At 42.5% G+C, this 27,686-nt stretch overlaps 1 protein-coding gene and 1 long non-coding RNA gene across 3 annotated transcripts in view; both read right to left on the bottom strand.

The window, feature by feature from the left end:
* Positions 1–4,385: 4,385 nt before the first annotated feature.
* On the bottom strand, positions 4,386–13,049 carry CD93 (CD93 molecule). Of its 2 annotated transcripts, none has more exons than XM_036244393.1 (2): positions 7,602–13,049; positions 4,386–6,490 (listed from the first exon to the last, which is right to left on the bottom strand). In XM_036244393.1, exons 1-2 carry the CDS (start codon positions 9,530–9,532, stop codon positions 6,478–6,480), a joined length of 1,944 nt encoding a protein of 647 aa, XP_036100286.1. In that variant the 5' UTR covers positions 9,533–13,049; the 3' UTR covers positions 4,386–6,477. The 2 variants fall into 2 exon arrangements, with proteins under 2 accessions (XP_036100286.1, XP_036100285.1); XM_036244392.1 differs by having other exon boundaries at positions 4,386–7,314.
* A 1,681-nt stretch (positions 13,050–14,730) lies between these two features.
* LOC118618259 overlaps positions 14,731–27,686 on the bottom strand; it is a 113,906-nt gene continuing 100,950 nt past the window's right edge. Inside the window, exon 5 of the long non-coding RNA XR_004957026.1 lies at positions 14,731–15,664. This is a non-coding gene — a long non-coding RNA (uncharacterized LOC118618259). The remainder of the gene's footprint in view (positions 15,665–27,686) is intronic.

Genomic DNA, 27,686 nt, shown 5'->3' on the forward strand with positions numbered 1-27,686 from the left:
GCTTGGGAGGACAGGCAATGGTTTTGGCAATGAAGTAAAATGCTTAGTTTGGGACATAATCTTTTGAGGAAAGGAAAATCCTGAAGAAAAAAGGTAAAAGGCACAATTATTTTTTTTACTTCATCATTTTTATTATTTTCATGTAATATTTGAACATAGATGGAGCTCAACAGAGTAGAAGTCATGGACCCATCTAAAGGTTTTATGATATAAATTATGTGGACAGACTAAAAAACGTGAAGTGGAAAAAAGAAAGTACTTTGCAGGAAAAGGTGAGAAGAACACAATGCAAAGGGTGTTGGTTCTCAGCCAAGGTCAGCAGGGATATAGATCTGTTCTGCAAGTGTTGGCCAGGAAGTTACAGAGGCAATGAGGGCAAGTGGCCCTTAATTTTCTCAAAGTAAAAGATAAGTTGTGTGAATGGTGACTTGATGAACTTCACTACATCTAGGTCATTCCCCATCTTCTTTTCTCTTCCTCCCTCTCTTCTCTCTCCTTCCCACATTTTCTGTTTTTCTTCTACTCATCCCATTTTATGGAAAATGTGTGTGTGTGTGTTTTTTTCCAGTTATTGTTTATATTTAGTATTATTCTGTATTAGTTTCAGGTGTACAGCGTAGTGGTTAGACAGTGATTTTCTCTCTCTCTCTCTCTCTCTCTCTCTCTCTCTCTCTGTCTCTTTCTTTCTCTCCTTCCTTCCTTCCTTCCTTCCTTCCTTCCTTCCTTCCTTCCTTCCTTCCTTCCTTCCTTCCTTCCTTCCTTCCTTCCTTCCCTCCTTCCTTCCTTCCTTCCCTCCCTCCCTTCCCTCCCTTCCCTCTCTCCTTTCTTTCTTCTTTCCACAAAGTTGAATTCTATGGACCAATTTCAACCACCAGAGTACTACAACATCCAAGTCAATGCTTAAAAACCTCAAATAAAAACCCAGCAAGTCCGGTTGGTGTGGCTCAGTGGTTGAGTGTCGACCCATGCACTAAGAGGTCACCGGTTTGATTCCCAGTTAGAACACATGCCCAGGTTGTGGGTCTGATCCCCAGTGGGGGGCATGCAGGAGGCGGCCAATCAATGTTCTCTCTCATAGATGTTTCTATCTCTCTCTCCCTCTCACTTCTTCTCTCTCTAAAATCGATAAAGGAAAAAAATATATGGTAAAAAAAATAACAACAGCAAATGGCTTTCAGTACAGGGCAGCAGTTGTGGTCATTTCTGGCTGTGAGCACCTGAAATCTCAGGGAGGACATGTATTTGCAGTCCTGTGAAGAGCATGTTGTTAAGTCTAATTCCCAGAGAATGATTGCTAGCCTTGTGGATAATCCGGTACCTTTCGTTCTCTTTGCTTCTTTTTTTCCCATTTATCGGTCCTTCATTTTTTTTTTTCTGAAAAAGATGACCCAGGAGCTATAAAGAAGTTGAGAAAACTGTTTTCTTTTTAAGCAACTCTAACATCAAAATATAATTCAGGGAGAAGCAAAATGAAACATTTTGGTTTTCAGGTTTATTTCTGGCTCCTCTTACTGAATACACTTGAGTCAGCCGAGAACTTAAAATGCATATTTAATTCATGTTTAAGGCCATGGATTGTCTGTAATATATATGTTATCCTTGCCTTTTAACCTACTGTTGTCTGTTACAAATGTACTTTGTATTGTGTAATAGATTACACTTTTTTTAGGTAAATGAGTCAGGTTTGACAGATTTACCTAGCATTTAAGTCATTTTAGCTAGCAGATAGCAAAAGTCATCAAGAGGAGTCACCCTTAAAATCTGGTAATTTTGTTCATGGGATTTTCCTAAGATAGGAAACAATGGCTTTATGTTTTTCAGTGTGAAACAGCAAAATGTTAAAATTGTGTGTGCAGATATGTGTTTGTATGTTTGTGTATATGTGTATTTGTGGACTTCTCTGTATTTGTCTGTTTGTGTATGCGTTGAGGGTCAGCCACAGTGGTGCATATTAAGATATAATTTCTAAATGTATTTTGTTAGTAACTAGACTGCTAAAAGGATTAGCAAGTGTCCTGTTCATTATCATAACAGCAGAGCACTTGATCTTACCTAAGCCCTGTTCTCACCAGTACACAATCTGAACAGCAGGTGGATTTGGAATTGACCACCCTCTGCTGCCCGAACTTCATTCACAATGAGATTTATGCAGTGAAACAACAAATGATCTGGTCAGCCTTTCCAATTAGTTAAATAAACTGAAAATGCTTTTTTGACAAAGTGATGATGATGCTGGTATGATAATTAAAGAATGGTGTTTTTGCATCACTCTAATCAGACATGTTTAATCCTGCACCAGTTATCACCAATGCAATTAAAATGATGCAGGGAATTAAATGTTGAAGATGGAGGCACCAAGGAGTGGACTCTGATCCTAAAGGAAAAATTTGAAAGCATTCAATCAGGCCTGAGTCTCAGAAAGTGGGACACTGGTCACACTGCAGCCTAGGCCCTCTGTCCATGTTCCTGAGGGCAGAGTGCTGAGGGACAGTGCAGTCAGGAGAGAATTGCCTTGCATACATCTAGTGCCCTGGGCTATTGCTGTCTTCAGTAGATGAAGATGTGGAAATGGGGCAGTCAAGTTACCTTCTTTGAGCAACTCCTTCAAAAGGAAAAAGGATACATTTAATGACAATACATGCAAGTCTTCCATGTATTTTAAGTTGTTATTAAATATAGTAAAATAAGTTGACAACAAATGTATTTCAGAATTTATTAGAATAGATGCATAATACAAAGTGCAAAAGATGACAAACCTACCACTTCTAGAGGCAGAGTCAAGATGCTGCTCAGCTTCTCAGAGTTCTAAGGATCAGCATCTTGTTCAAGTGTTCCCTCCCTCCAACCTGCAAAGCACTCATGCCTAGGATGAAACTAAACCCTGCATTGAAATCGCATGATTCCAGAATTAGTAAAACAAAATTTTAAATACACATATTTAAAATACTTACATTCTCATTTATCATTCATGAAGTGATTAGACATTTATACTTATACCTAATATAGCAGAACAAGACCTTGCACAAGCTTAAGCCAAATATGCAAAAACAACTTCAGCCCAGGGGAGCAGAGGACAACATTTGCTGAAAGAAAACACTTGCCACCTTGCAGATAAAAGAACCTATTCAAGAAAGTAATTCTAGAGTTTCTTCCTAAAATAGATGGGCATTAAGTCTAAGAGGAGACCAAAACACAATTAATTTTCTTAAAAAAAGCACTTTAGTTAGTATTAGTTCCTAAAATCTGAACTGGAATAAGGTATTTGATTGTTGGGTAAATGGGGAATTTTGATTATTATCCTTTTTTTGGTTGACGCCACAAACCACACAGATTTAAGCAGCAGGTTTTGCAGCCAGGTAGGAACAGATGTTCTCAGAACTCATATCTCAGATTCCCACAATGAACCTATTGTTTAAGATGATGGAAATATGTTGAGTCATCACACGATTTGCAGCTGCTAGAAAGCAATGCTTTCCTGTTTTCCTATTCTAGACAATGGAGAAGTTCAGAAGAAAAATAATGCAAAAAGCCTTTCCTATATTTGCTTTAAAAATTGCATTATTTTGAAACTAGTACTTTTTTGTAAAATCTCATCTCTCTTCTTTTAGTTTTCACAAAAATATTTATAGAAAAGAAAGTTGAAATAAAAGTAACTAATGATGAAATCCATATTCTTCAAAGGTTGCTCCAGGCTGAGATTCAGGTCCCATCACAACATGCTCAGACAAGTGCTTATGATTAGAACGTGAAAGCAGACAGCAATGCATACATTTGTGTTTAAGAGAAAAGATTTATTTCCTACTCAGTTCCTCCTTCATGATGTACATGACTATGTATTACATGCTTAACTTTTGATTCTACTTGTTTGCCTGATCATGGGAAGATGTGAAGAGGAGCCTTTGCCAAATGTTTCTAGGTTACCACTGAATAACATTTAGGGCTAGAGGTGGCCGTGAAAAGCCTGGCAATGACTGCACCCCTGGAGTCTTCCTTTCCTCAACTCAGAAACTGTTTAATTCATACACTTAATGCTGCTGGGAAAATACCATGTGGATGTGTAGCATTACAATGATCAAGCTACCCTCAACAGTTGCTTGTGCCTGGAGGCCATGCTGTTGAGCAGTAGTGGGTCATTCTGCAAAGGATGCTCATCAAGTCCACCACTCCCTAGGCATTTTCAGATAGTTGTTCCACCCCTGGTTTTCTCCATCCCTCATATTCCCTAGAGAGAATTGTCCTCTTACACCAGGCCTCTACAGATAGTAAAGAAAAAATGGAGCGCCCTGGCTGATTTGGCTCAGCCGTAGAGCGATGACCCATGAACCAAAGAGTCGTGGGTTTGATTCCGGTCAAGGGCATGTAACTTGGTACAATTTGTCCCCAGCCCTGGTTGGCATTGTGGAAGGCAACCAATCAATCTGTTTCTCTCATGTTGGTGTCTCTCTCTCTCTTCCTCCCTCTCTCTCTCCAACCCTATCTGAAAAAAAGATAAGGAGCAAAGATTGTTCCTAAAAATAAGAAATGTGCCTAGTTAGCTTCATGTTTAAAGATGTCCTCTCCCTTTAAATTATCTGCCTTGGGAGTTGAAGGGTAGGAGGAAGTGAGTTTGTCCCAAATATAAGTTTTCTGAGTGTCCTGGAATGATTGAACTATGGGAAATACTATTTAGACCAAAGTCTCCATTGCCTTTGTGCCTGTTGCCAAGTAGAACCTTCTCCGTCTTCCTTTTGTGTCACTTGTTCTGCTGCTTGACAGATCAGAAACAAAACAACACCTGGTCTGTCCCTGCCCAGGGGCAGGTTGGAGGGGTCTACACATTACAGATCCACTTCTCCCCATGCTCAGCCCCATCCGTTTATCTGGCTGTGTCATGACCGAGCCACCTGCGACCCCTGTGAATAAATGAGCAGTTTCCCAATGGCCATGCAGCCAACGGGCACTTGTTTATTCATTGCTGTGGCCCAGAGCTCCTCAATACAAACATGCAAATAACTCAGATAGAAATACAGCAGTTGTAACTGGGAGATTAAAGCATCTGTTTGAGCACAGTAATTTCATCAGATTCTCTGCTTGAGGTCATCCAGGTCTAGGATCTTGACCACCTGTGGGCAGTGGTATGAGAGCAGGAGACCTCACTGGCCTTTAGAGGGCCAACTCTGCCAGAAAAGATTCTGAGGAACTGCTATTTATCAACACAATTATCCCCTTGTGGGGTCTATAGAAGAATCAAACACCGTGGAATGAGAGGACATATTGGTAACCTCAGATAATTCAAGGCCCACAGCATCACAAAGGACTCGGGCAAAGCCCAAATTAGGAATGTCTCCTTCATCCAAAATGAAAAGAAAACTGTAAAAACCTAGGGGTAATGCTGTTGAATTTGCATTTATTTCATGTAAGTGCCAATACTGGTCAGCAGCACATCTGGCCAAGTCTTTAAAATTATCTGAATGGCCAAACAGTTGGTTCCAATACAAGAGACTGCCAAGAGTCCTGTGATCAATGGGCACAGCTTTTGTCTCCTGGAGTGTTAAAACCATGTATTCTGAATGAAAACTGACTTTATAAAGCAGAACTTCCAAACCCCTAATAGCCCCCCACAAAGCCTTCACCTTTCCTTTCACACACATCCTGCAGTTTTCCATTGTCTCATAAAAAATATTAAATAGTAGGATCCTATATTTCAAAATTGACAAAACAATACTTACTTGACTCTGAAGGCCAGCTGTGCACCTGATGCTACTCCCACCCAGTGTTAACTTCTGGGACAGTTACTTTTCTAAGGCAAAACCAGAAACAATAGGGTGTCCTCCTTCTCAGAGACAGAGTTTAGAGTCTCTGGATGGAAACACATTCTCTCTTTACTTCTGCATGGTGGCAACAGAAAGCCCCCAGGCCACTGGAAGCCTCACAGTGCTACTCACAGGTCTATCAATTTTAACCATTTCAGCTGCTTTCTGGCTATGTAGGTGATACATTATGGACCACATCATAAGGTGAAATCTTTGCAAGTGAGTCCTTAAAAATGAGGATATAAATTAAAGTTGATTTGAGCAGTTTTTTAGTAGCAAAAAATTTTAGTTATTCTCTCTTTCTCTCCCCCCACCCCTTTCTAAGGAAAAGAGCGAAAGCAGACACAAGTTCCTGAAGCAGCACTGGGACAGTCATCATGTGTGACTTGTCCCTGACTGTTCTGTGTACGACAGCCACGAATCAGGATCAAGTTGTCAGGATGCAATGTCGATTGTAAACTGTGCTAAAAAATTTTGTGATGACAAATTTCAGAACACAGCAAGTCATCTCACACATCCTTTAGAAACAATCAGAATGACAGATTTTCTAGTGTGCCCTCTGTCTACAGTTGAAGCCCCAACATCCAGCGCTGTCTGAGGTGAAGGCAGGGAAGCTCAGGTTGGGAGTGAGTGTTGGAGATGTATAGGCTTGTCCTTGGCTTTTTCCTTATGAGTGTTCTTCTCATCAATAGTCAAGTCTGTGTTAACAGTAGAACATTTAGATGAATTTAAATCCAAGTGTTTGTGAAACAAACCCTTTGCCTCGCTCTTCAGCACTTATGATTATTCATTTTCAAAACTGTTGTACATCCCTTCATACAACTTTAACTACATTTTTCAGGCTCCACTAACAAATAAACCCAAGACTATTGAAAACTTAAGAACAAAACGTGATTTCTAAACTCCCTACCTCTTTACTAAGCCAGTAAGTGGATTTCGGGTCATTGAAGAGAATTTCAACAACATCAAGATCAGCAGGATTTGTGGTGGAAAAGTGCATGAATATAAATGCAAAGACGTTTTCAGTCCTAAATATATTCTCTTTGACAAAAAAAAAAAAGTATATTGTTTATATACTTAAACAATAACTGACTTAATCTTCATTATACTAAATAGCATAATCAAACCCCTTTTCTTCTTAGATGATTCCAGTGAATGGATAAGTGGTTCAAAAGAAGCCCATTAGAACCTGACTAATAATCCAGAACCAATGCAGAAAAATGAAATCAAGCATATTTGAATTTGAAAAGGGAGAATGAGTGACAATTAATAATATTCACAAAATTTCTGTCATGACACTACAACCCCTCACTTCCACTTCATTTAGAACACATCTGCACCTTCCAAGTTGCCTGGCTTTTAAGGAGAAAGTTTAGTATTGTTTGCTAAGATTTCAGTCCAGTCTTTCAGAAGAATGTGGATTCCACCTTCTCACAGAGGATCTGAGCTCTGAGAATGGTGGCAACCACTGACAGCGTCTCTGGGGCCACCTCAACTTCAGCAGTCTGTCCCAGGAGTGAGACTATGGAAAACAGAAGATGACAGCATTGGAAGCTGCTGCACCCTACCATGCATGTCTAGACCCTGGGGCAAGGGGGAGGGGGGGAGGCATGTCCACCCAAGCTGCGAGCGAGGCAACTGTTTTAAGGGAGCTCCAGCATGACTTCGGGTTGACAGCACGGTTAGGATTACCATCCAGCATGGACAGTGCCTGCCCCTGCCCTCTGCTTGTTTGTGCAGGGGTCACTGCTCACCCACCTCCCTGTATCTGCCCGCTCCTGCCCACGGGGAAACTTCAGTCCTCTTTACCTGTACTGGTTCTCCATGGCCCTGTTTTCAGCTCTTTCTGGAACCCAGGAGTAGCTGTCTGTCGCACTCTGGGGCTTTTTCTCCTTTTCCTCCCTCTTGGCTCTCCGCTTGCGGTAGATCAGCAACCCTAGGGCCAGAGCCAGCAAGAGTAAGATGGCCACCACGGTGCCGAGGATGTAGAACAATAGAAGCTTTTGCCCATCGGGGCCATTATCCCTTTGTTGAACCATGAAATCCCCACTTGTAGACTCCTCATGGCCAGTGGTGGCTGTGGGATGATAGTTGCTGGGTTCCATCCAGATTCCAGGGGACCCACTGGTGGATAGAGTCTGGGATGATGTAAGGGTAAGAGAGGCATTGGATAGGAGAAAGAGTTTCCCCATAGTGGGTGTCTTCTTGGAGGTTCCCTCAGGGTCCCCAGTTGGACTTGGTGTTGTTGTAGAAGGCACAAAGCTCCCCTCTCTATCTCCCGTGTTCTCCTCCTGGAGAGTCTTGGCAGATGGTACCAGGGACATGAAGCCTGTGATACAAGAAACCCCATCAGAGGCCAACTCACTGCCTGGCAAGCAGCCACAGCGGAAGGACCCTTGCATGTTGAAGCATAAGTCGTTACAGAGGCTGCCTTCCAGGCCCGCACACTCATCCACATCATGGCACTGGGTACCATCCTTCCCAGCCAAGACATAGCCATCCTCACAGGAACAGTAGAAGGATCCATCTGTATTGGTGCAGCCCTGGGCACAGGGTGAGTGGCCAGGGGCACATTCATCCACATCTTGACAGGCCATCTCTCCGGGGCCACCAGGCTCATAACCCACCCAGCACTGGCAATGAAAGCCCCCAGGGGTGTTGACACACTCCTGGGCACAGGGGGAGTCCTGGCACTCATCCACGTCTACACAGTCCCACTGAGTGGAGTCTAGCTGGTAGCCTTGGGGACAGTGGCATGTGTAGTTTTTTCTGAGGGGTCCGGTGATGCATGTGGCCACCCCTCCACATGGGTTGGAGCTACAAGGGTTCCGGGAGGTACAGGACACTAGGTCATCCAGCAGTCGGAACCCTGGGTGGCAGCCACAGCGGAAGGAACCATCGCCCCCCTCGAAGCAGTCCTGTTGGCAGCCTCCGTTATTGAAGCTGCATCCGTGCTCAGGGCTGACACAGAGGGGCCCCGAGCTGCCCCAGTCAAACACATCAGTGGCCTTCTCCTTGCACAGGAAGAAATGCTGCCTACTCTTATCCCCATCCCCACAGGCCACATTGGCCACAGAGGCAAAGGGCACAGCTTCCAAGGAGGAGATGGTGGCCTGAAAAGGAGTGGTATAGTTCACCTGGCCTGGGCCCCCCAGGGCTAGGGGCCGGCACATGCCTCTGAAGCTGAACTTGCACACAAAGCCCTCAATGCTGCTTCCAGGAGAGCCCGGGATCCCACAGCGACTCTCAGACCACTTGGGGAGGTGGCTGGAGACGGAAGAAAGAGACAGGTGCAGCATCAAGAACACACAGCGCCTGGAGATGCAAGAGTTCCTGGCCCCCTCATGCCAATTGGAATAAGATGTGTCCTCCCCACCGTCCACCCAGCTGAAGCCCTTCAGAGGCAGGCTGGAGTTTGAGCACTTGCCCTTTTCTCGTTGGAGTCCTATCCAGAACTTGCCTGTCCGGTCTGCCAGGGGCACCCTGGGCTGTAGGAGCTGGGCCAGAACTCGCTGGATGTGCTGGGCCTCCTCTTCAGTCCTCACTGTGGCCAGGTTGCCCCCATTCTTGCTGCAATGAAGCTGGGCCTCGTCCGCACTCAGCTTGTCCCAGTGGGCTGAATAGCAGGCAGTCCCTACACACACCACTGCCTGTTTTTCAGTACCAGCCACAACCCAAGGCTGGCTCAGAAGCAGCAGCAGCAGCAGCACACTAGTGGAGGTGGCCATTGCAGCCTCCATGTCGCCCTCAGTGGGAGGCTGGAAGCCTGACAGTGGCAGTGCCTGCCCCAGCTGAGCTCAGAGGGAGCTGAAGGCTCAGACACTGACACTCTGACACAGAGACGGACACAAAGGCTGTGGGCTGTTCACATCCCCTGACCCAAGGCGCATCCTGTGCTGTTGTGTTTCTTATTTATCACCGGATACTGGGACTTCCTGCAGTGAATAGTTTTCTGACTCCTGTTGCCTTCAGCTCTGGGACACCGGCTGCTTTATTTTGGTCCCATTCTTTTCCATCTGTACGAGGAGTTTAAATGGCATGCTGCAGAGTGAGTGGAGACTTCTTGGGTCCAGGAACTTGATAAAGCTCACTGAGTAACCATAATAAAATTCCACTTTGGTTTGCAAACAACCAGAAAGGAGGAAAATCCTCAGACTTGAAACACCCAAGGCCATGGATGGTTATAATTTTCAGCATTTTTTAGAAGAAAAGTGGATTTTTCTTTTGCCTATCTCATGTTCGCTTCAGCTTTGGGAACCTTTTTTCTTTTATTCTTCCCAAGATAAACTTTAAATAGAGAGGCAGTTTTTAAATAGGAACTGGGCCGTGGGAATGTCTGAGTGTCTAATACAGTGCCAAGCTCCTTGAGAACATTAAACCAAACTGGGTGAAATTTAGCAGTTTTCAGGATTTCACAGTGCAAATATTGTGTTGGGAGGAGGAGGCAGTGCACAAAAAGAATCAGAAAAATAAAACAAAAATGTTTCTGGCCTCTGGGCACTGGGGTTTGATGCCTGCCTCCCCCACTCAGAGTTCCCGGGAAGGGTCAGAGCTCTGGGCCCAGAAAGAAAATCAAGGCCTGACTCCTGCCACCTTTGACATGGTTTTGTTGTTCCTAATAAGAGCCAGGCATCTTTGCAGACCACCATCTGCATAGCAGCTCATCAAAAGCCCTTCACTACAAGGTTTTTTTCCCCAGTATCACAGACCTGTTTTGCTTATTGGGGTTGTCTTTGATTGGGGTCCCCCAGAAGTAGACCCTGAGATAAAGATTTGGGGCATTTAGTTTATTTAGGAGGAGAAGTGAGACAAGAAAAATAGGAGCCAACACAAGGTGACTGAAAGAGCAGGTGACACTGGGCTCCTGGACCTCTGTTCCCTGGGACTCTGAGAGACAACATGGGCCATGTGGCAGAGTCTTCCCAGCTGAGGGGAGGGGTTGGGACAGGTCCCCTCCCGCTCACCTCCTCACTGGTGGCAGCAGCTCCTTGGTGTTCTGGTCTGACCGTGAGGACCCAGTACACCATAGGGAACACTTAGGGGGAGAATCACAGGGGATTGCCACAGGGCTGTGGGTGTAGTACCAGTGTCTACCATCAGCCCTCCAGAGAGATTTGAGTTAGGGTTTAATGGGGTTTAGGAATTCACTGGCTTTCAGCCTCCCCAAGGCATAAATAAGGTGCCCATCTCAGATTTCAGTTGGAGATCTTTCAGAGGTGTTTCTTACATCTTATTTTAATAAACTATTATTTGAGATAGCCCAGGGGCTTTCTCTCAGAACCCATAGGATCTTACCTGTGCTCCTTGGTGCCTATGGAGATCTATCCATCATTTATCCATCTACCTATCCATCCATCTGCCCACCTATATCCATCCATTTGTCCATCCATCCACCCAAAGTTAAGCCCCTACTATACGCTGGGCTCAGTACTAAGATTCTGGGAGGAAAATTCTGCATTCATGACCCTTAAAGTCTGAGTGCACAGATTTGAACATGTTGAACAGTTGCAACTGTGACAGGTACCACAAGGAGAAGTTCAGGGGTTCAGGAGATGTCTTTACCTGGTGGGAAGTAGGCCAGGCTCCTCAGTGGAAGAATGGCAATGAAGCCAGAATCTAAGTGATGAATATCTCAGAGAGAGAATGCTGTCCATAGAGGGGAAGAGCACATACCAAGGTTCTGTAGTGGGAAGGTTGTGACCTTCACAGGGAGTAAAGGAAGGGCAGAGAGACTACCTCCTGAAAAATAAAAAGGAAGGTCTGGAAAGATAGAGTCCTGTGAGTCTAAACAGTAAAGATTTAGGGCTACTTAAATCAGTGAGAAACACTACGGGTTAACATGCTGAGAAGTACATGAAAGAGTGCCTCCTGCTGCGGAGTGGGAAGCAGGCCAATGGACCATGAGCAGTATAAGGACCACTCAGCAGCTGACCGAAATTTCCTAGGCATAGAAGATGGTGACTTGAACTGAGTTAGGCCCCTGTATCAAGGACAGCAGATTCAGGAGATGATGAGGGACCAGATCTGGCCCCTCTTGATGCTGCATGGAGTGGGGTTGGAGAGCATGGGAGGCAGGCAGGAGGAATTAATGGCTTTCTGCTTGTGACAACAGTCCAAAGTTCTTGAAGGTTGTGTCTGTTGAAGGTGAGGAAATGGATCCTGGGCTAAAGATAAATCAGAGGGCCTGAGAGTCCCCCAGATCCAATCTCATCAGGACTTGCTACCTCAAGATTTGGAATTTGCTCCCAGACTTGAGGAAGTAGCCAGGTTGAAGGAGGACTTGGAAGACTGGTGTCCTTAGTCTTAGTCCAGCATAGTTGGGTATACATTTAGGTTTAGTGAATATCAGTGTTGATCTCTGCCTTGGAGAAGCTACATTTCTAAAGATTTATTTATAGGCATGTGACTTCCTTAACATTCTTTAAAATAAATCAGATGAACTTCACTTTGAATTTCAATGCAGCCTGGCATATACTCATAGCAGAGAACTTTTCTTTTGGTTTAGACTCCTGTCTGCAGCCCACAGCTAGATTTCTCAGTTAACTATTGTGATCCTGCAGGATTCAACCAACATGCTTCTTGGGTGGTGCTTAAGGACCTAGGTTGAATGAGTGGCTTACAGCTTGTTAGCCATTCTGACGTTCAGATTTTTTGCAGAATATCTTCTTTTGCTGGCAATTCTTCATCTTCTTCATGGGAACTTTTAAATCAACTACTCTTCACTTAGCCCAGTGTTGATATCTTAAAGAAGAAAATGAACTAGCAAGGACATGTGTGTAGTTTATTCATTCATTTAGTTAGGAAGTGTCCGTGAAGCACTTACTGTGAGAAAGCCTATGTAAATTGCTGAAACTGCCCTGCCCTGGGAGTTGTGGATTTTACTTCATTATTTCCAGTAACCTGGTTAACTCATCCTCAGTCCTAGTCCCCCCATCTATAAATACAGAGATGAGAACAGAGTCCCTAGATGCCTTTCTTGCTTTAGCATCAGTAGCAGTGAACTTGAGTTTTCTTCATCCTCTGGATTTAGGGAGGAAGCAAACTGGGGAGACAGTTGGAACTGAGTCCATTGCCAAGCCCTCACCAGATGGGACAAAGAAGAAAACCACCTTCTAAACAGCACAGGAGCAATTTCCCTCTTGCTGACTCACTGAGCATAAAAATATGGTGCAGTTGCTTTACTGGCTATCCCCTCACTCCTTGGTTCCCACATCCTCTGACTTTTACTCTGTCCCTTGATCCTTCAGTTGTGGCCTACTAAGCTTGGTTAGGTTAACTTACCTGGGACCTGACAGCCTGAATTCTCCAGCTCCCAATCTCCTTGCTGTCCTCTCTACTCACAGAGAAGGTGGCAGGAGAGTCCTAGGGGCTGGGGCATCATGCCTATGAGCTTAGCAGAAGAAAGAGAGCTTATTTTACCAGTGGGATTTGGATGAGTTCTACAAAATATTTAGGATAATTTGGATGCAAACTTTGAGAAAATTTTGAATCTCACCCCATTATATTTTATTTAGACTGCAGATTTTATCAAACTCTATAAAGACTGACAGTTAAAGAACAGAACTCAGAAGCCAGGAGACCAGAGAGCTTTTCTTGGTAAGTCTTTAAGTGGAAGACATTGTAAATATTCTAGAATAATCACAAGTCTAACTGTATGGTGTGTGCCCTGAGCCATGGACCCACACCATCCACTCATTCTGGAGTGTCATCTTTAAACAATTACTTCCCACAATGCTGGAATGGACCATCTGGTTACTAATATAGAGATAGTTAAAAATCTCAATTATTCTGAAGCAGAATGATTAGTTTATGGATCATTCAGACATCTTCTCATTTTTTATATTCTGAACTAAAAATTTCAGTAAAGCGGGGTATACAAAGCATACCACACTTGTCCTAGAACACACAACATGTTCCCAGTGTATATCAGTCACTCTCTCCCATTTGTTTATTCACTCAATAAACATGTGTAAGACCCTGCTATGCACCAGACTGTTTTCTGCACACAGCTGGGCAGAGGACATGGGTTTTGGTATGCTATGGGCTTTGTATCAGACAGGTGAATGAGGGACAAGAAGACAGCCCCCAATGGAGAGGGACAGGCATAGGAGATGCTGGTTGGCCACCATGCTCTCAGCAGCAGTTCTGGTAGATAAAGGACAAGTTTCAAAGGTGGCCCAGGTAGGCAGGGAGCGTCAGGGGTCTGAGGCAGTGGTCAAGGTGTCTCAGAAAGGAAAGACTGTGAAGTCCACAAGGTCTGCAGAAAATTTAAAACAGTAGTTAAAAGTTGCTCTTTTTAATTATCTGTTTATTTTTTACCAAGCCATACTAAGGAGGTTAATTATAAAATTATTCTTCCCCACCTCCCATAAAACAACTTTTGTTGGTCTGAATTCTAAACAACTGTGGTGGTCATGGTTATTTTAATAATATATATGCAAACTTCAGATTAGCACCTTTTAATTACTTAGCCTTTAATAAGCATTGTATTTCCCATGGAGCTTTGGGGAATTTCTATTTATAAAGTAGGTCCCCAGCCCATGTGCCTTTCAGAGCAAATTCTTGGTGGGAGGAATCTCTCAGCTGAATGGGTCTGTAGCTCCTGCAATGCCACAGATCACTGCACATACACAGCTGATTGCAATCAACAATGATAGTACAGAGGCTGTAAAGAGAACAAAATAAAACCTGAGTCACTTCAATTTCATCATTGTCAATGAACACTTTGAGTTTCTGGGTTGAAAGTTTAAAAAGGGAAAAGAGTGGGATTTGTGAGATGTGATATTTTTAGTAAGTGCAAGTTTTAGTTTACCTGGATCTAAGTAACATTTTTAAAAATTGGAGTTTCACCCACCCTTTTTAATAGTTTATGTTAAAACTAAAGAACAATATATATATATATATATATATATATATATATATATATATTAGTGTTGATTATGACATGATTATTTCTGAAAGTAATTCTGTTGTACCGAGGTCTGAGCTGCTGCAACAACCCACCTGGGGTACATGTATGCCAGGTGTGCAAAATCACACTGGGACACACTTCTCCCAGTGGGGCAGCTTGTCAATTTTCCAACTGTTCTTCATTAAAGGAATAGAACATCTAACCTGGGTTCAAATTCCACTCTCACACTTACTACCTGTGTGACCTTAGACAAGCTACTGAACCACTCTGTTGATATTGTGTGGCACAAACAATTGGTGACTGTTTCTTCAACTGTAACAAGGTGGGAAGTGCCAGTTTGCATCTCATGAGGCTTTATGGGGATTAAATAAATCAATACCTTGAAAACTCCCAGAACAGTGCATACCAGGAGGTATGAGTAAATACCACACAGGAGGCTGAGGAGCTGAGAACCCCTGAGACTCTGCCTCTAGCAACTGAAACTGAAACCTCAACTTTGCCACTTGCTGGCTTTGGGATCAGACCCCATCTCTTCACCTCTGGAGAGTTTCTCTTCCTCATTTGTCAAATGGGAAGATTAAGGGTCATGACACCATAATACTGCCATGAGAATTAAATTAAAGAAGACAATTGTTGTAAGCACATCCTATGGTGTCTGGTGTATAGACAAGAGTCCTATCCCTATGACTGCAATGAAACAGACAAAGGCAGAAATGAAAAGGAGAAAATCCTTGTTACATTTACTGGAGACTTAGAGCTTTCCTTTTTCAGAAACTTCTCCACCTTCTTTGTTTGGCTCCTTGGCTGGGTAAACAATTCTTCTAGAGCATTATTGATTTTTCCACTTCTTGTAAATGCGCAATATTTGTAGAAATTTCCCTGGCTGAATGTGTTCTTTAAGGTTATCTTGGGCGCTCCTCTTGACAACTGGCTCTGATAGGCAAAGGATGCTTGTCAGCATCTGCAAAGAGATAAATCACGCAGAGGAACCACACTTGCGGCAGGATCTCTTTACACATCGCATCTTTAGTCACAGCTCCCGGGGTGAAATGCAAAGTTGTAAATCCTGATACATGGCTGACCCATGTGATGTTCAAGATCCCTTTGGCATTTGCAACATTTTCAGAGGTTCCAATAAGTTTTCATAAAAATTTAGCCTTGTTTAGATTATATAATTTTATACAAATAAAAATGATCTATTTTACCTTACAAACCAAGATTCAATTTCCCATGAAATAAGAACAATAACAAAACAGTCATTTGAAAAAAAAAATATGTAGGTTGACTAGAGAATAAAAATATTTTTCTTTGGAAACTAACTAGGGATTCTTGAAGATTCCTGAGGATTATAGACTAGATCTGAAGAAACAGGCATGTCAAACATCCATTGAGAATCTACCAGGTGCCAGGTGTGTCCAGGTCCACACCAAGGACTCCTTGGACTGGAGGCTGGGATGCACTCATGCATCCTGCTCCAGGAGCACTCAGAAAAGCTGGACCCCATCTTTCCATGTCAGAACTGCTGCCTTTGCCTGACCCGGCTTTGGTTGGCACCACCAAACTAAAATGATTTAGAGCAGCAATTTTCAACCATTTTCATCAAGGCACACATAAACTAATTACTAAAATTCTGTAGCACACCAAAAAAAAAAATATATATATATATATATTGACAAAAAATTGCTTTAATTTTGACTCATTTACATTGGACAGCTATTGTGTTGGCTGTTGCCTATTTTTTATTTGTTAATGTAAGGGAAAAGAGGTCAGTGCCCCTGACTAGTCAAGTATTGCATGTTTTAAAAATTCTTGTAGCACACTGGTTGAAAATAGCTTAGAGCAAAGGAAAATGATACTTCTCACCTTCTGTAAGTGTGATCACTGGTCAAATGTGACACTAGCCATATAACTTTGGGCCAGAATCTTTCCTCTCTGGGCCTCCATTTTCTAATGTGCACATGGTGTCACATGCACGGGGCACACGAATTAAATGAGATAACCTAGTAAAGTGTTTGGCAGTGCTTCATCACCGTTGTCATTATTAGCCACATGAATACCGTCTTATTTACTACCTAACAGTTCTTACAATTCTGGTTATCCTTTTTTTTGCCCTTGTTGATTCTTAAGGGAGCCACCAGGAACACCCCAAATGGATGAAGAATCAGCACCATAGTACGTTCTCTAAAATCCCAAGGAAGAATCATGCCTGACAGCACTGCACTGGCACCCAATGAGGCCTGGCTGCCTGCCATCGTGGCCTGGGGGGACACATGGAAAGGGGCTGGTCAGAGCAAAGAGATGGGCATGGCCTTAGGTGTCCCTAACCCAGAAACTGATGTAGAAGTGTGTAGAGCATGGGGTGGTATGTGTATATCTTCAAAGCCATCACTGTGACCTAGGATCTCAATGTGTGCCCAGTGAGCTTTCAACCTGCCCTGAGATAGCAGAGTCCATGCCTAACTCAAAGGTTCCAACACTCTATGGCCCATCAGTGGTGCATCTTAATACCAATCCATCACCCCGCTCCTGAGCTCACAAGTTGTTGAGAGCATCTGTGACCAGCCAGCTTCATATGGGCACCCAGGGGCTTCTGCTCTGTAAGGGAACTGACACCTCCATAGGCCCAGACCCTGCTGGCTGGGGTAAGGATAGAAGAGCTGGCAGGTGCACTCCATCTTAACTGTTACCCAAAGGTGCCATCAGTAGGCTTATATGCCCATGGTTGTGGAGCATGGACATGCCAGGTGCAGGTCCTGGCTCAGAGCCAGGACTGTCTCCCTGAATGTGAGACAAAGCTTGTCTGTGGCTGTATAGCATTCAGTTGCATCCATCAAGTACTGAGTTTTCTATTCTGTGGGGGTTGTGCAACTCCCAGAGCACCCTAGTGGCCCTAGAGTCTGATTCTACTTAGATATTCTGCAGAAACATGGAGCCCTTCCTATTGTTCTGAAGGGCAAGGCCAGAGGTCAGAGCCCCTGTTTCCAGATGCAGGTGCCCTGTAAGTTCTGCTGTCATGCTTGGTCCAAGCTCTGACTTCAGGGAATGATGCAACTCTCCTGTGCCCTTGTTTCCCATTTATCCTGTGCCCTTGTTTCCCAGTGTGAAACCCTGACTCTCTTCACACAGTGGGAAGAGGTGAGAACAAAAAAGCCAGAAGACAAAGGAACAAAGCAAGACTAGCCCAGCAACCAACTGCATCCATTGCTTGGATCATGGTTCTTAGTGTGCAAACAGGTGAAGAGTGCTCCTGTTCTTACATCTCAAAAAGAATGGGATGACTACACTGGCCGGTTTGGCTCAGTCGGTCTGTGGACCAGAGAATCCTGGGTTCGGTGTCCACTAACAGCATGCACCTCAGTTGCGGTTAATCCCTGGCCCCAGTTGGGGTTGTGCAGGTGGTAACCAGTATTTGTGTCTCTCTCACAACGATGTTTCTCTTTCTCTCTCTCTCCCTTTCTCCCTCTCTCCCTCCTGCTCTATCTGAAGATAAATGCAAAAATGTCCTTGAGTGAGAATTAAAAAAAATAAAAATGGGCTGACTGAATTTAGTACAAGGCAGTCATTTTGAAAGTAAATCAGGTTGCATTTTTATATCCCTTTTCTTGAAATAACAAACATTTGCCTTTTTATGAACCTCCCCCCCCTCAGTTTTCATGTCTCTACCTCTTGATGGGAAGGCTCCAAGGAGAAAAAGGCAGGGCAAACAGGACGAGGTGGGAATCCCTGTAACCAGAGAGAGGCCCCAGGTAACACAGGCAGGTGCTGGCAATTGCAGTTGTGGTGACAAGGTGAGAGTGGGGGTGGGTGGGAGTCCTTATAAATTAGGCATTCCAACCATGACAAAAGAGCACAATTGACACCCCAGTGCCAGCACCTAATCTTGTTAAACTGACCGAGAATCAAAACAATGAGGGTCTCAGGTGTGCAGAGGCTCCACATCTCCATTTCCAGAGGTTTCTGATAATGTGGCTGCCCATAACATAGACTTGGCTGCCTAAGCTTGGGCGTATTAGTCTAATTCTATTTTACTGGTAGCTTAGTTTCATCATCAAATGAAACATGAGACTCATTTTCCATAAATATCCTGGATTATGTCGGGTTTCCCTCTGAAATTCTGAATCACACAGTCCACACCCTACCTTTCTCCAATACCAAAGGGAAACACTTCTCTTTGCAGGAAACATTTCTGTCTGTTTCCTCTGAGAGTCCTAGTTATCTCATCTACCTTTTCTAGTTCTCTCTAGAAGATAAAAGTTGGAAAGTGACCTTACATCAGCTCTGTGAAAATATAACAGTGTTCTTGGGCCTCTGCTATATTTGATATCTCTCAGCTGGAGGTACCACTCCTAGTCAGTGAACACAAGTAACAGTAAACTTTTTTACTGTGGCCTTGTAGCATAAAGTGGGAGGGAGGGAGGGAGAGAGACAGAGAGAAACATCGATGTGATAGAGCCACATCGACTGGTTGCTTCCTGCACAACCCAATCAGGGCCGGGGACAAACTGCAACCGAGGTACGTGCCCTTGACGAGAATCAAACCCCTGACTCATTGGTCCGTGAGCCAATGCTCTAACCACTGAGCTAAACCAGCCAGGGCAACAGCAAATTTTTTAACAATTTTTAGACATTGGCCTCTTTGTCTGAATGAGAACTGTTGGTCCCAGGGTGGGTCCAGCTCATGCATATTTTCTGTTAGACCCACACAATGTTCTTAAAATTATGAATTAATTAACACTATTTAAGAAGTATAAGATTTTACATAAAGATCTGGATTTCTGACTTCTCTTAAAAAAATATAAGTGTCTGGCAATATTAGCCCCTTTCTGACCCAGCCATCAATGGCTATGCCAGTACCTCATGGGCGCTGCCTTGCTAGTTTCTGTAGTCCTGGAGGCCTCAACTTTACTAAATATCAACCCAGTAGCCCTCCTGCCTTCCATCTAAAGCCATGAAAGTTAGTTCTTCAGCTGGAATTTATCTGGGGTCTATTTCAAATTCTGTATTTTTCTCTATATGAAGTGGGGTATGTAGAGAGTCCTAATTATAATGTCTTATTCTTGATGCCTCTCCAATACACACACTCTCTTATTCTTCCTGAGACAAGCTCAATTGTGTATCTTTTGGCAATAAGCTTTAGAAGATGCCAGAAGACTCCTCTCTCCAAGGTAAAACCTGGACAAGTCTGAACCAGCACCTGGATGGGATCAGACATATGTCACTGATTATCTATGTGATGTGAGGGGAAGTACTGGGTGCTTCTGGGAAATTTCCCCCTGCCCTGCAATAGAGAGTTGAGAAACAGTCATCCAGGCTTCTGAATGATCTTCTGAGTGCTAGTTTGCAAAAAGTCAGGATAAACTGGCATGCTCAGAAAAGTGGAACAAGAACAGGAAAGGAGCCTGGGTCCTCAAAGGACTCACTGAATTGCTGACTTAGCCACACAAGTCACCCCACCTGAGACTTCTTGTAGGAAATTATTAGCATTTTTAATTGTTTGAGCAACTTATACTTTGGCTGTTATTTTCAGCTGAAAGAATTCTTTCCAGATTTTAAGTCTTAAAGATTTTACTCTACAGGGCAAGCTCTGACCCTGAAGCCTTTCAAGTCCTTCCTGGGTCTGCAGACATTTGGTCTTTTTGCTGACTCAGAGTTACACAACAATTCTATGGGTCAAACTCAGCTTCCCGTGTACATATTGGAAGACAGAAAAGTCTTCTAGTTGGATTATTTCTGGGGGAAGAGTGAGCCTCCCACTTTGGGTGCTGATGATGAAAAAGGCAGCTTCATGAAGGAGGAAGGTGGCTGCTTATACATTCAGATATTCCAAGTGGTGGCTTTGAAGGGCTGACAATGAAACACTCTGGAGAGACCCACTTTTGTCTGCTTGTCTATATTCCAAAAGCCTGTCCTACAACTGAGGGCCCAGTGAAATCAGGAGCAGTTGAGGGCACAGAGAAGCAGCAGCAAGGCATGCTCGAGCTGGCCAGAGACCTACATTCATACCCACATACCTGCTATCACCTTCCTCTTTCCTATGGGAATGAAACGGGCAACAGAAATAAGGTTAAGGCACCAAACTGCATCAGGATACAACATGCAGAAGCCATTTCAGACCTGCCCTGGGAACAGAATGCATCCTCCATTGTACAGGATAAAACATAATGGTATCACATAGTGCAGAGCAATAGTTCCACAGTTTCCCCAAGGTGAAGACAGACTGCCACTTTCTGAAATGCACTAGGAAATCATTTTAAAGGAATAATAGTAGCACAAATGTGTTGATTTGAACAAGTACTGAAGGGGAACAGCACACAGAAGGTGATCTGGTCATTCTCAGGCTTCATCACCTTTAAGACATCCCCATCTGGAGCAGTGTACCTTCTGTGAAGTGTTCAGCTTGAGTGTTCTCACCTCTAAAAGCATAAAGAGCAGCAGAAACAAAATGCTTTCCTGAAACTTCCAGTGAGTCTGCACAGTAAGAAGCCCAGGAACTATAATCTCACAAACATCACTTTTCCGCATTCCCAGGTGACACTGGACATGGGTCCCAGTCACACATGAGAATCCCCCTATGAATGTGACAAGCCACAATGACAGGACCCAGCTTGGACCAGCTAAATCAAACTTTCTCTGGGTAAGGCCTGGGCTAGATGTTCCCTAACACACATGCACATACACATACACATACACATACACATACACATACACATACACATACACATACACATACACATACACAGCATTAAGAAGCACAGGGTCTGGAAATTTCTGAGTAGTAAACATACACTCTCTGAACAGAGCTGTGGTCTCCCCCTCAGAAAGAAGCATAGCTGTACCTTTCCTGGAATCTCCTTTCTAACCAGTTGGCATTTGCCTGGATGTATATGGGCACTGTGGTACAGAGGATCTTTAGGCTGAGCCCCAGGATATCCTGAGCAGAGTGCAAAGTGTAGTAACTGAGAATTCAAGATGCTTTCCCTCACCTTGTCTCATTACTCCTCTTACTAAACTGAAAGTCAGGTCCTTCCACAATCACATCACTCCTCTTTGAGCTGGCTGCCAAGCCCAAGACAGCGCCAGGAGGACTGATGGAGAAATTAGGAGTGATGAAAGAGCCAGGAGTGATAGAGGAGGCAGGAGTGATGGGAAAGGCAGGATTCTAACCTAGAACTGGAGGTGGGTGACTGGGGACACATGCATGAACATTTGCCAAGTGTTCTTTATTATTTGTTTTAACCTGATGATTCACAGGTTAATGGAGACTATCAGGAAAGGGCATCCACAACCAGAGTCCTTCACCCTCTCTGGTTCAGACCCCTCTGAGACTCTGCTGTATTAACTCTATGTTCATACAATGACTGTATGCAAATATCTATAGCATATTTATTCATAATAGCAAAACTAGCAATAATCCAAATATTTTCAACTGCTGAATGGTTAAATAAATTGTGGGTCATCAATTCCATCAGTACTACTCAGTGACAACAAGGTAAGAACTATTGACTCATACCTCAATATCCAGAGAATTGTGCTGAGTAAAACAGAAAAAGCCAGCCCCAGTTCTGGCATTATGGCTAAGTGGTTAGAGTCCATGCACTGAAGGGTCATGTGTTCAATTCCTGGTCAAGGGCACATACTTGGGTTGCAGGTTTGATCCCTGGCCAGTTTAGGGCATGTGTGGGAGGCAACCAATTGATGTGTCTCTCTCACATCAATGTTTCTCTCTCTCTTTCTGTCTCTTCCCCTCCCTTCAACTCTCTAAAAAGAAAAATCAATGGAAAAAATTCTTATGTGAGGATTAACAAACAAAAAGCCAGTTCCAAAGACTACATGCTGCATGTTTTCATGTGTATAATAACCTTGACATGATAAAATTATAGGAATGAGAAACATTACTAGTTGCTGGGGATTAAGGAAGTGATGGGGGCAAGAGGGCATGATTAGAAAAGGACAACAGGAAGTATCTTTGTGGCATGGAAATGTTCTGTGTCTTGACTGATCAATGTCAGTATCCTGGTTGTGATATTGCATTACAGGTCTGCAGAATGTTATCAATGAGGAAACTATAAAAGGTTTACACAGGAAATCACTGTTTTATTTCTTGCAAACTGTGGATATGTACAATAATCTTAAAATAAAAAGTCAATTAAAAAAGAGAAGGGGCTCTTGGGCACAAGTTTATTCACGTATTTCATAAGGACTGGATGGAAGCTGCTCCTTCACCTGTTAGCTACAGGGTAGCCAAACTCATCCACCTAGACCTGTCAGCAACCACCCATGGTCCCCAGATATGTTTTGCAGAACCAGAGTTATTGTCCCTGGGAAGGATGGGCACCAGCCTATGCAGGAAAATGCAGGGAGACATCAAATGGAGCTGTCAGGGTCACTGAAAAAACAGTGGGCAACATCATCTCTACTATTTTGAGATGTGCCTCTGTCAGCACAACAGCCAGGTGTTGTCTCCAAAAGTTTCTGTTCAAATAGTAACACATTACAGAGACAAAATAATCAACTATTATTACAACATCAGGGCTTGAAAAGGTTTCCTGTAAAGGGCCAGACAGTAAATGTTGTCAGCTTTGTGGGCCATACAGACACTGTTGCAACTACTTATCTCTCTGTCTTTGTAGCTTAAAATCAGCCACAGACAGCATGTAAGCAACATGACTGTGTTCCAGTACATTTTATTTACAAAAACAGGCAGGAGTTTGGATTTGGCCCCCAGGGTATGGCTTGCCAAACCACTGCTTATATTTAAATGATGTCTTTGAGGTTTTCACAGCATATTCATCCAACTACCACCAGTGGGCATGGATAACTTTTAGCAAGCTCAGGGTTGGACCTCTCTCGCAGGAGGAAAGCTTGGGAGGTTGAAGGGACAAACAAGGCCCAAGAAGGAAACTTGGAAGCCAGCTTGGATGTCCCATACTATCAAGGGTCCTTAAAATGGACTGGGAAAGAGCCAGAGAATGGTTTGATGTTTTTCCACCAGCAAACAGTGGTGAAGGAAGCCCATTTCTTTCTCTCCATTGTCAGCTAAGGATGAGTGTATTTATATTGATTCCAACCCAGGCTGATGCTCAGAATCGTGGATCAGGAAAGAAAAACACTTCACTGAGGCAAGAACGCACATCTCCCCATCTTGGGTCTTCACTGGCTATGTGAGCTTGGAGCATTCATTTTCCATTTGGTGTTGCTGGAAAATGAGGGTGGATTAAAAGTATTTTCTCTGAATCACATGATCCTTCATGCCATGAAAAATGAGCTTTCATCACTACACAACACAATTCTTTGTCCGCATCAGGAAATTTAGTAAAGGTGATCATACACAGAGTCTTCCTTAGTTTAAACTCCAGTCATTCTTTTCATACCTGATCTTCTCCAAAAACTTTTGTCCAACTCAGGCCTATATCTGGACAGAAAGCTCCTGCAGAAACAGAATAGAACTTACAAACCATCTTAGGTACTAAGTTTCTTAGGTCAAGCAGACAAAATTTCGGGAAATGACTCAAATTCTAGGAAGGAAGTTTAAAAAAAAAAAAAAAAAGGGAGCCCATTTAAAACAAGAACAAAAATAACAGTTTAGTTTCATTCTTTTGTATGTAGCTTTCCAATTTTCCCAGTACCATTTATTCATTTATTGAAGCTTTCTTTTCTCCATTGTATGTTTTTGGCTCTATTGTCAAATATTATTTGCCCACATACATATGGTTTTATTTTTGGGCTCTCAATTCTGTTCCATTGGTCACCATACACAAAATTAATTCAGAATGTGTCAAAGACTTAAGGATAAAACCTGAAACAATAAAACACATAAAAGAAAACATAAGTACTAAACTTATGGACCTTGCACTTAGAGAGGATTTTATGAATTTGACCTCAAAGCAAGGAAAATAAAGGCAAAAATAAAAGAATGGAACTATAGCAAAATAAAAAACTCCTGCACAGTAAAATAAAAACTAAAAAAAAAAAAAAAAAATCAATGAAACCAAAGGCAACCAACTGAGTAGAAGAAGTTATTTGCAAACAACACCTTTGAAAAAGGGTTAATTATATATAAGAGCAGTACACACACACACAAATAAAACAACAAAACAATCAATCCAATTGTAAAATGGGCAGAGAACCTGAAAAGACAATTCTCTCAAGAAGACATACATATGGCCAATAGATATATGAAAAGATGCTCAACTTCACTAACTATTAGGGAAATGCAAATCAAAACAACAAGAAGATACCTCACACTTGTTAGAATGGCTGTTATCAACAAGACAGGAAATAAGTATTAGAGAGGCTATGGAGATAAAGGAACCCTTATACAATGCTGGTGGGAATGTAAATTGGTACAGACACTAGAAAATAGTCTGGAGGTACATAGAAAAATTAAGAATAGAGTTATCATATCTCCCAACAGGAATGTTGATGCAAATGGCAAGGTTTTCCAAAAGTGATCCCGATACCCAGGTTTGAGTACAGGAACCAAAGATTTAATTTCCTGTGAACTCACTTTAGCATGACTCAGAGGACAAAAGGATCTTGAGAGGCTTTTTCCAAAGGTGCAGGAAGCAGTAGCTTCTGTTTAATCTGAGGGCCTCCGCTGTGTACTAGCTCACACAGGGCTCCTTCAGGTGCCACCTTCCACTGACAGGGAGGGGTCCTGTTGGCAACTTGTGCCTGCTGGTGGCCATGTGTTTCCTATATATTTTCTGAAAACATATATATAATTATATATATATATCTCCTATATATAATTCTGAAAAATTACTAAGTTTTAAAAAGTTGGATATGAACACATGTATGTGATTTGAAATTCCATTCCAGCATTATTCAGGCGGATACAATGCAATTAGTTCCCTTCCTCCTCCAAAGTTCCAGGCTTCCTCTCAGAGGCTCCCCATGGGGAGAGTGCCCTGTACATCCTTCCACAGTTTTCTCTTCAAACATAAACATATCCATATATGTGCCGTCCTGTCAAGCCCACACTTTGTCATTTAGAAATATGTCTTGGAGATTATCCCTTATCAGCTGCTACAGCCCTGGCACCTTTTCCCCTCCTACATATAATGATCTAGCTTAGCACATTCCTTTAACCAGACCCTGTAAACTAGGTTTTTTAAGGGGTGGGAGGGCGGGCAGTGAGGGTGTCTACTTTCCTGTTGAGATTTTGGTGTTTTTCTTACTGAAATGTAAAGCGTATCTATAAAGGTGGTAGTCTTTTTTGAGGGATGTGGATGTGTGAATGTGCTGTGTATGTGCTCACTTGCATCCTTTTTTCTCAGTTTATCATTTGCTTTTGACTTAATTTATGATATTTTTTTATTTCCAGAAAATTATAATCTTTAAATTTATTATCCATGTCCTCTATGGCTTCTGAATTTGTATTTTGCTTAGAAAGGGCTTTTCTTATCCAATACCCATCAAAAAAATGCTTCTATATTTTCAGTAGTTTTACAGTTTTATTTATTTATTTATTTATTATTTATTTATTTTTTACACCTAGAGTATATTTTAATGATGGGGTTAGTTAGAAATCCAATTTTTATCTGGATTAATAATGTTATTTCAAATGGTTATCTAGTTGCCTGACTTCTCTTAATGACTAAATCTTGTGCTCTAATGATTTTAAGTGCCATCTCTATCATCAAGAAAACTCTGGTGTTATCTGATACATTCTATTTGGTTCTCTTCCCTGGCCTGTGTGTTTATTCACACCCCAAACACTGCATTGTTTACACCTCTGTAGCTTACACTGTTTTATTATGTCTGAATCTTATGTATCTAAATCTACACTTGATCTGAACTTTTCTGGCCATCAATTTACTTTATCCTTTCTTTTTAATTTTTTTTTAATTTTTATTTAATCCTCACTCAAGGATATTTTTTCATTAACTTTCAGACAGAGGTGAGAGAGAGAGAGAAACATTGACATGAGAGACACATCAACTGGTTGCCTCCCACACGACCCTGGCCAGGGGCAGGGACCGAATCACAACCAAGGTACTTACTGCTCTTGACTGGAATCTTTGGTTCACGGGCTGACACTGTAACCGCTGAACCAAACCAGCCAGGACTATCCTTTGTTTTTTGTAAGAACTTCCAATAGATGAAAAATCAGCTTATCTAATTGAAACCAACCTGTCTTTCTATTTCTATTTACACAATCAGAAAAATATAGATTAATTGGAGAACAGTTTCAAGTTCATAATGTACAGCTTTCAATCCCGGAAAAATTATATCTTTCTATGTACTCACAGCATTAATTTTCTTCTTCTTTGTTGGTGTTTTATGTTCTCATAACAGGAACATGTACTTTGTTTGCTTACTGTTTGTTTTTTTAATCATTTTACTGCCACCATAAATGGAAATTTTTTTTATTTCATTTTCTGTCTGGTTTTGGTTTTTATTTATTTATTTATTTTTATTAATTTATTTTTGTTGCAGATGTTTCTCCTTTTTTTCCCCATTGACACATTCCTCCCAATCCCCCCCACCCAGTTCCCAGCTTTGATGTCTGTGTCCATAGCTTATGCATATATGCATATAAGTTCTGTGGTTTATCTCTCCCCGCCCCTTCCCACCCCTTCTTCTGAGGGTTGTCCATATCTAAAGTTCTACCCTATTCCTCAGATTGTTATATTCATTATATTCCACAAATAAGTGAGATCATGTGGCATTTTTTTCCTGCTCGGTTTGTTTTGTTTAGGATAATACATTCCAGGTTCCTCGATGTGATCTCAAAGGATAAGAGATCTTTCTATCTTACAGCTGCGTAGTACTCCATTGTGTATATGTACCACTGCTTTTTGATCCATTCTTCTACTGATGGACACTTGGGCTGTTTCCAGATCTTAGCTATCGTAAATAGTGCTGCTATAACAGGGGGGTATATATATTCTTTCTGATTGGTGTTACAGGCTTCTCAGGGTATATTCCTAGAAGTGGGATGGATCACTGGGTCAAATGACAGTTCAATTTTTAATTCT

The sequence above is a fragment of the Molossus molossus genome, unplaced genomic scaffold (genome assembly GCF_014108415.1).
Source record: "Molossus molossus isolate mMolMol1 unplaced genomic scaffold, mMolMol1.p scaffold_m16_p_6, whole genome shotgun sequence".
Classification (NCBI taxonomy): domain Eukaryota; kingdom Metazoa; phylum Chordata; class Mammalia; order Chiroptera; family Molossidae; genus Molossus; species Molossus molossus.